The sequence below is a fragment of the Talpa occidentalis genome, unplaced genomic scaffold (assembly GCF_014898055.3).
Source record: "Talpa occidentalis isolate TD23 unplaced genomic scaffold, MPIMG_talOcc4v2.1 talOcc4.17, whole genome shotgun sequence".
NCBI classification, from domain to species: Eukaryota; Metazoa; Chordata; class Mammalia; order Eulipotyphla; family Talpidae; genus Talpa; species Talpa occidentalis.
In genome coordinates, this window is record NW_023601754.1 from 29,312,708 (window position 1) to 29,320,460 (window position 7,753).

The 7,753-nt window shown below is 49.6% G+C and overlaps 1 protein-coding gene across 2 annotated transcripts in view; it reads left to right on the plus strand.

The window, feature by feature from the left end:
• Window positions 1-7,753, plus strand: part of LOC119250406 (liver carboxylesterase 1-like) — a 28,350-nt gene that overhangs the window by 6,283 nt on the left and 14,314 nt on the right. For both annotated transcript variants that reach the window (XM_054697601.1, XM_037518134.2), the window contains 2 exons: window positions 1,638-1,782; window positions 5,278-5,411. In XM_054697601.1, the coding sequence (XP_054553576.1) occupies window positions 1,638-1,782; window positions 5,278-5,411 (279 nt within the window). The remainder of the gene's footprint in view (window positions 1-1,637; window positions 1,783-5,277; window positions 5,412-7,753) is intronic.

Here is a 7,753-nt window from a genome sequence, read left to right on the forward strand (position 1 = left end):
ACCAGTGGCAGAACGGGGAGCAGAATAGGCAGGCGGACCGAAGACACTGCTGAGGGGAGCAGTGGGTGGCAGGAGAGATGTGCCGCGCCATGTGGGACCCTTGCCAGGCGGCCGGGAATCAAACCCGCGCTGCAGAGGCTGTGGACAGCTTCACAGCACAGCACTCAACCCACTTCCTTCTTTATAAAAAAAAAGATTTATTTAATTTATTTATGCGTACAAGAGCTGGGGTGTAGGCCAGAGGTGCAGGGGTGAGAGTACTCACCAGAGACAGAGTGGGGAGCAGAACAGGCAGATCTGCTGAAATACTCTGCTGAGGGGCACTGCAGGCAAGACAGGAGAGGGCTGCTGCGCCATGTGGGTGAGCTCCTTACAGGGGATGGAACTCAGGTCAAAGCAGTGCCAGCATGAGAGAGCTGAGACTTAACCCCTAATGGTGCACCAGGGAGGCCTTCACCACTTGGGATTATTACAAAACATATTTTGATTGTTAGGTAGTCAAGGCAGTAGAAATAACTATAGTCATTATCGTTATATGTTATTTATTCTTCATTTATTTGAATTCTATGGAAGTCTTGTTCCCTTTTTTGACATTTGAGTTCCTTTTATTTATGGCTCTTACTCTTGATGATCAGGGGAAAGGTCCCCCAGGATGGAAACCAGGAAACCATTTTGTGGGTTCCAGGGCTGCCCCTGGAGAGCTCTGTCACCAGACACCTTGGTACTCCAGTCACTGCATCTCCATCCTGGGCTGTTGTTGCCTGCCTTCTGGGCATGCAGAGATCTGGAAATATAAACACTGCATGTCATAGCTCTTCCTGGCTGTGTGACCTTGGATGTTTGCTCTAGCCTCCCTGTGCCTCAGTTTTGTCATCTGTAAAATGGGTAATAATAGAACTTTTGTCATGGGGGCTGATCTGAGGATTCAGTGAGTTAAACTTAATGCCTGGCATGCTGGAGGACTGAAGAAATATCACCAATTATAATCTATGTGGAATCTTTAAGTTCTGTTATTAGGGCAACCGACAGCCCTTGCTCAGGGTGGGTTGGTGGCACAACCTTAGCACGTAAGGGCTGGAAGACCCCTATGGGAATCATTCCCTTCACTTAGACCTGGTAGATTGGAGCCCGGACCGAGGAAGGAATTCACCAAAGTCACCCAACAAACTAGTGGTGGAAGCAAGACTAGAGTGCAATCCTCCTGAAGCTGACCCTCAAATAGGTCAACTCTGACCTGCTGCAGGCCCTTATGTCTGCCACTTGAGTGACTTCTTGTGGTTTATGGAAGTTTCCTGTGGCCTAGTAGACATTTACCTAGTGGAGGAACATGGTCCCCTGTAGCCCACCCAGTGCCAGCATACTGTGTCCAGAGCGTGCAGGAATGTCATCTCCTGGGTGGGCAGTGTCCTCTTCTTGACCCATCTCCTGGGGTCTTAGTGACTCCCCTAAGTGACCTTGGTGAACCCCAGGGCCTCCCATCCAGACCACCTCCTACCCATTCCAGCATCCAAGTCTGGTAAGAACAACTTTCTTTATGCCTAGACCTCCCTGCCTAGCCTCACTCTGACAGGAGGAGATGCCTCCTTACTTAGCTCTGTTGAGTTTCAGGGGTTTTTCTTTCTCCCCACCCAACCCAGGTGCTCCCAAGATGCAGTGCGGAGCCAAGTGCTGTCAGAGCTCTTTACCAACAGAAAGGACAGCATCCCTCTCAAGACTTCCGAAGACTGTCTCTACCTAAATATCTACACTCCCGCTGACTTGACAAAGAAAAGCAGACTTCCGGTAAGCATGGGGCCCACAGCTCACGGCTAGTGTGTTCCAGCACTCCAGGAGCTCCAGGTGTAGATGCAAGAGGATGAAGGTGGCTTGGGGCAGATGCATCTCTGCAGGGCCCCCAGGTGTCCTTTACCACCACAGCCAGACCATGTGACCGCAGGAAACACGTATGCCCCACACTTCCCTTTCTCCTAGAAACAGGCATAGCATCATTGAAGGAAGTTTGCACTTTCCGAGTTCTTTCATGTAATAGAAGAAGGTTTACTCTTAGTTACTAGATCAGGAATCTGATATCCAGAGCAGCTAAGATATTGTTTCTAATAAAATCAGAGCTGGTAGGACTCTCAGAGATAAACAGCAGCCCAGTTCTTCCTTTACAGAGAAACCTAGGCCCAGAGAGAGGGTGGAGAGGTCACACAGGGAGGCTGTCAGAGGAAAGCACGGATCTTCTGACCTCCAAGCGGTGTTCTTTGACTGTGTCCTTTCCTGAGCACACAAGGAACAGAGTATGGGACAGAGAATGAGGGGACAGGGTCTAGGGCAATCCAGGAAGAACTTTCCTTTGCCTTTGGCCAACTCTCTGGGATTTTAGTGTAGCTAATTTCCCTCCCTAATTGTCTTTGGCACTGGCTGGTGAGCCAGTGAGTCAGCATTTGCAGAGTAAATGGAGGCCCATCCTCCAGTCTCAGGCTGCTGGGAGGGGGAGGGTCAGCTGGAGAAGGCTGCCCCTATTTGGGAGGGGCCTGAACACCCGCCATCAGCCAGGAGCACCCCTGGCAAGATGCCCAGGAGTGTGGGAGGGCATCTGTGAACCTATAACTAAAAGCTGGCACTGCACGTGATTGATTCAGAGAGGTGAGGATGAAGGTTCACCATCCATTCACTCAGCCACTCTTCTGTTACGGCCTCAGTGTCCCGTGTTGGCAGTCAGCCCGGGGAGCTACGGGAAGGGGAGGAACCTACAACCATGGCCACGGGCTCCTGCCTTCCAAGATCTTACCTTCTGGGCTGCAGACATCAACTAACTTTCTTGGCAAATCACACTGAGCAGCTCTTGGCTCAGTCTTCATTCAGAAATGACTGAGCTCTGCCCTTTGGCCAGAAGTCAGCAGGGGTAGGGAGGTCCAGGGGCCTGGGAGCTGATGGCTGGAGAACCTCTACTTGGGGACCCAGCTCTACTCTGGGGTCTGGGTATTAGCCTGCTTCTGCCTTTTGTGACAGGAGGCCTGGTTCTGTTTCCTCAAATCAGGAGTAATTACATGAGTATTCAGAGGTGAATAGCAAACTTGATCTCTGTGCCTGGCAAAGTGCACAAGGCGAGTGCTCTTGAAGCATTAGTGGGAGCTGAAGGGAAGACCTTAGATCTTATTCCTACCCTAACAGCTGGCCTGCTGCTGTGCCTCGTTGGCTGCAGAGTGCTGGGCGGCTCCCCATGTGGACTCTCAACCAGACTGCCTGGGTTAAATAAAGCACCACTTAGTAGGTGCGTGATTGGGCAAGTTCAGCGCCTACGTTTTCCTGTCTGTTAAATGGGGCAGCAGTAAGTACCTCATGAATGGTTTCTTTCAAAGTGCTTCAGACAGTACTGGGCACATATTTGTGTTGAGTTCTTTAGTTTTTTAGTGACAAAGTTACTATAATTTTTTTAAAGATTTATTTTTTTTTTTAAATATTTTTTTTTTTTTTAGAGGCATGAATTTTTATTTTTTATTTATTTATTTGTTTGTTTGTTTATACATGCACTGGGTACAGTCAGAAGCGCGGGAGGGTGAGAGAATTCACCAGAGCCAGAGCGGGGAGCAGAGCAGGCAGAAGGACCGAAGTACACTGCTGAGGGGAGCAGCGGGAGGCAGGAGAGGTCTGCGCGCCATGTGGGACCCTCCTGCGGTGGCTGGGGAGCAGCCGGGGATCAAACCGGCGCTGCAGAGACCGCAGAGGCTTCGCAACCCAGCGCTCAACCGCTGCGCCACCGGGGAGGCCCGATTTATTTATTTTTATATAGGAACTGGGGTACAGGCCAGAGATGTGGGGTGGGGCGGGGGGCGGTGAGAGGATTCTCCAGAGACAGAGCCGGGAACAGAACAGGCAGAAGGACCGAAGTACATTGCTGAGGGGAGCAGCGGGTGAGACAGGAGAGGTCTGTCCTGCCATGTGGGTTTCTCCCTGGCCTGCCGGGAATTGAACTCATGCTGCAGTGGCTGCGGATTGCTTCATAGGTTGCATCTTAACCCCTGCTCCACCAGGGAGGCCCCAAAGTTACTATAATATTATTTTAGCCACCCTGTCTAAATTGCTATGTGAGCTTTTTATTTTTTTTTAAAGATTCATTTTATTTATGCATACAAGAGCTGTAGGCCAGAGGTGCAGGGGTTGAGAGGACTCACCAGAGACAGAGTGGGGAGCAGAACAGGCGGATCCACCAAAATACATTGGCGAGGGGAGCAGCGGGTGAGACAGGAGAGGTCTGCTGCACCATGTGGTTTGCTCCCTGGCCAGGGATCTAACTCATGGATAGCTTCACAGTGCTGGTGCTTAACCCCTTGGGACACCAGGGAGGCCCCCTATGTGACCTTTTTAAATACAAAAGCTGAATGATGTCTGCTGTAAGCACTCATCCTCAATTCTCATCACAGTTCCTGGCAACAGTAAGTTCTTAAGCCATGTTCATTATGAACATGACTGAAGACTTCTTGGAGGAGGTGACTTTTCTGTCAGACTTTGGAAGAAGGGTGGGATCTGGGGATGTAAAGGGGGCAGAGGGAAGGCATGTAAGGAAGAGATAGCCCTGAGGCATGTGTCCTTCTTTATTTTTTTTTTAAAGATTTTTTTTTTTTATTTATACAAGCACTGGGTACAGTCAGAAGCGCAGGAGGATGAGAGAATTCACCAGAGCCAGAGCGGGGAGCAGAACAGTCAGAGTGATGAAGTAAACTGCTGAGGGGAGCAGCAGGCACACAGGAGAGGTCTGCGCGCCATGTGGGACCCTCGCCGGTGGTCAGGGATCAAACCAGCGCTGCAGAGGCTGCGGGCAGCTTGGCAACCCAGCACTCAACCACTGCGCCACCAGGGAGGCCCAGCATGTGTGCTTCTTAGGAAAATCATTGTCACAGGAGACAAGTTTAATTCACTGCACAAGAAGTAACTAAGATGAAGGCAAACTGGGTGAGGGGGTGCAAGCATGAAGATGACCCAAGTGTTTGAGAGGAGATGACACCCTTTGCCTTGACTGTTCCCAATGTGGTGCTCTCAGCATGAGGAGTCCTGAGAGAAGGTGGCCCAGAGGCTGGGAAGCCAGGCAGGGCCACCAAGGTGCATTGCATGGGATGGTGATCTGAGCCCCAGCAGGGAGAATGGGGAAAGAGAGTACCTCTCCTGACTTTGTAGGATCAGGTGGATGTTAGGTAATAGCCTCCTTGGATGATGGCCAAGGAGCAGGTAAGCAAACGGGACACCCTTCCAGCTCTGCTTCCATAACCAGTAAGTTTCTTCTTCCCTGTCCAGGTGATGGTGTGGATCCACGGAGGGGCTTTGGTGGTGGGCGCAGCATCAACCTATGATGGCCTGGCCCTCTCTGCCCATGAAAACGTGGTGGTGGTGACCATCCAGTACCGCCTGGGCATCTGGGGATTCTTCAGGTAAGATTGTGGATTCTCCTCCCTGCACTGTGGACTTCCAAGTGAGTGTGCTGGGGCCACTTCCAGGCATGTCAGCCCTCAGGGGGAATCCCTTCAGGGGATCCTACTTACTTATCTATATACCCCCGACCTTCACCAAGTCCTTTCATAATTGGGCTCCACCTACCTTCTCAACCTCCAGCCATACTGGTTCACTTGTGTTTTTTGTTTTTTTTTTTTTTTTTCTGTTTTTTCTTTTTTTTTTTTTTAGTATAGTTCTTGCAATGTTTTTACTTCTTCTGACTTGTGATTCCAGATAATGCATTATTTTTTTCTTTCTTTTTAATTTTTATATTCCCCATACAATTGCAACCCCAATTTTGGGGGGGTGGTAATGGTTCACTTGTTTCTGAGCTTTGGCATGTACTGGCCCCTCTACCTGGAATGCCTACTCGACCTGACAGATACCCATGCATCCTGCAAGGGCCAGCGCAAATGTTACCTCCTGAAACTTTCTTCTTTTTCACCTGTGCTGCCCCGCTCATGGTATGCCTCCATCATGAAAGTTAGCAAGCAGCCCAGCTGTGACAGATTACTTCTCTTACCTCGCAGGAAAGGAAGAAAGGAGCAGGAAATTAGGCAATGCTTGTGAGTAAAGGAACGGGAGGCTGGAGCCACACATCAATGGCTGGGACAACCCTCCTAGAAGCAATGTTAGGCCCACTCACCCCTCTTCCTTCCGATTTGGTACACACATGAGAATGAGTGAAGGTTAGAATCTTCTAGAACCTTCTCAGTCAACTCTGCATGGGCACCGGAGCCAAGTTTCTTGCAGGACCCAGTTACTCTGAATGCCTTTTCTGAATGCCCTGGCCCTGGAACTACTGCCCCTGGGGCCACGGGTGGACAGGCTGAGGCGGCGGTGGGTTGCTCCCTGGAAAGACCTAGGGAGCTGGGGGAGGGGTTTCTGAGCTGTGTCGCGTCCTGGACTGCTTTGCCTTCTTGCTTTCATTGATTCTCCTCATTCCTCCCACCCACAGCCCCTTTCTCTGCTCCTGTCACTCTAAAAGTGCTACATGAGCTCTCTCCCTTCCTCTCCTCCAGGTCTCTCCACTTCACCGCAGCCATGCCACCAGTTGTGGGTCCAATCTTGGCAGCTTCCACACATGGTTGCTCACAGCTTTTTGAGATGCTTCCTTCTCTTGGCTCCTGGCCTCTACCTTCTAGGCTCTTTGCCAGAACCTCCTGTTCCCCAACCTCACCTCTGCCTTTTCTTTTATTGCTTTTTATTTTTCCTGAAAGCATTTTTACTACCTGTAATGCTATATTTATCTATTTGTTTTTATGATCTGTAGTATGAGCTCCATGAGAGATTTTTTCCTATTTTGTTCTCAAAAGTGTTCCTAGGCCTTAGGGGACAGTACTTTGCCCACAGAAGATGCTCAGTGGTATGAATGAATGTACAATGGAACTGTGCTACAGGAATGGGAGGCAAGTGAAGACATGTGTTAGAGCCACGGAAGACCAGTTTTACTCCAGAAGGCTCACCTGGAGCTCCCAGCCCCACCCATGTTCTTAAGAATCTAGCCATGACCTCTTTGCTCCCCAACCCACCCTGTTCTCTTACTCATAGCACAGGAGATGAACACTGCTTAGGAAACTGGGGTCACTTGGACCAGTTGGCTGCTCTGCGCTGGGTGCAGGAGAACATTGCTAACTTTGGAGGAACCCAGGCTCTGTCACCATCTTTGGAGAATCAGCAGGAGGTGAAAGTGTCTCTGTTCTTGTAAGTGTTTCTGGTCCCAATGCGGTTGCTGACTGGATCCCTTGGAATTCAACCAGTCTATCCATTGGCACCTTTACTGATTAGACCTGGGTTCAGGGCTGACCCCACGCTGTACAATGTTAAATGGTGGCGAGTTAATGACTTAGCACTCCTTGGACCCCAGGATAGCTCCAGGAAGCTCAGAACTCAGTTTAACTTAGATATCTATCTATCCATCCATCTGCCTATCTCTCTACCTACTTACTTACCTACATACCCACCTAAGATTTTTTAAACAAATAATCTCCCTTAGCATTACAGTATAACATGAACATGTACCTAACTATTAAGTACTTTTCCGTAACATTATTTTTATAGCTGCATAGTATTCCATGGTAAGACTGTGAAATCATTTATATACTCAATCTCATCACTTTGGAATCTTGGGTTTGACAAGTTTCCTGATGCTTCTGATTAATATCAGAATGTGGCACAAACCACATACTTTGTGTTCTGTCCCTTGCCCTGTGGTCCTGGCTCCCTCCTGCTGATGTTTTCTTGGAGCAACCTGAAGAAAAGGCAAAGCCACGAGAGGCTT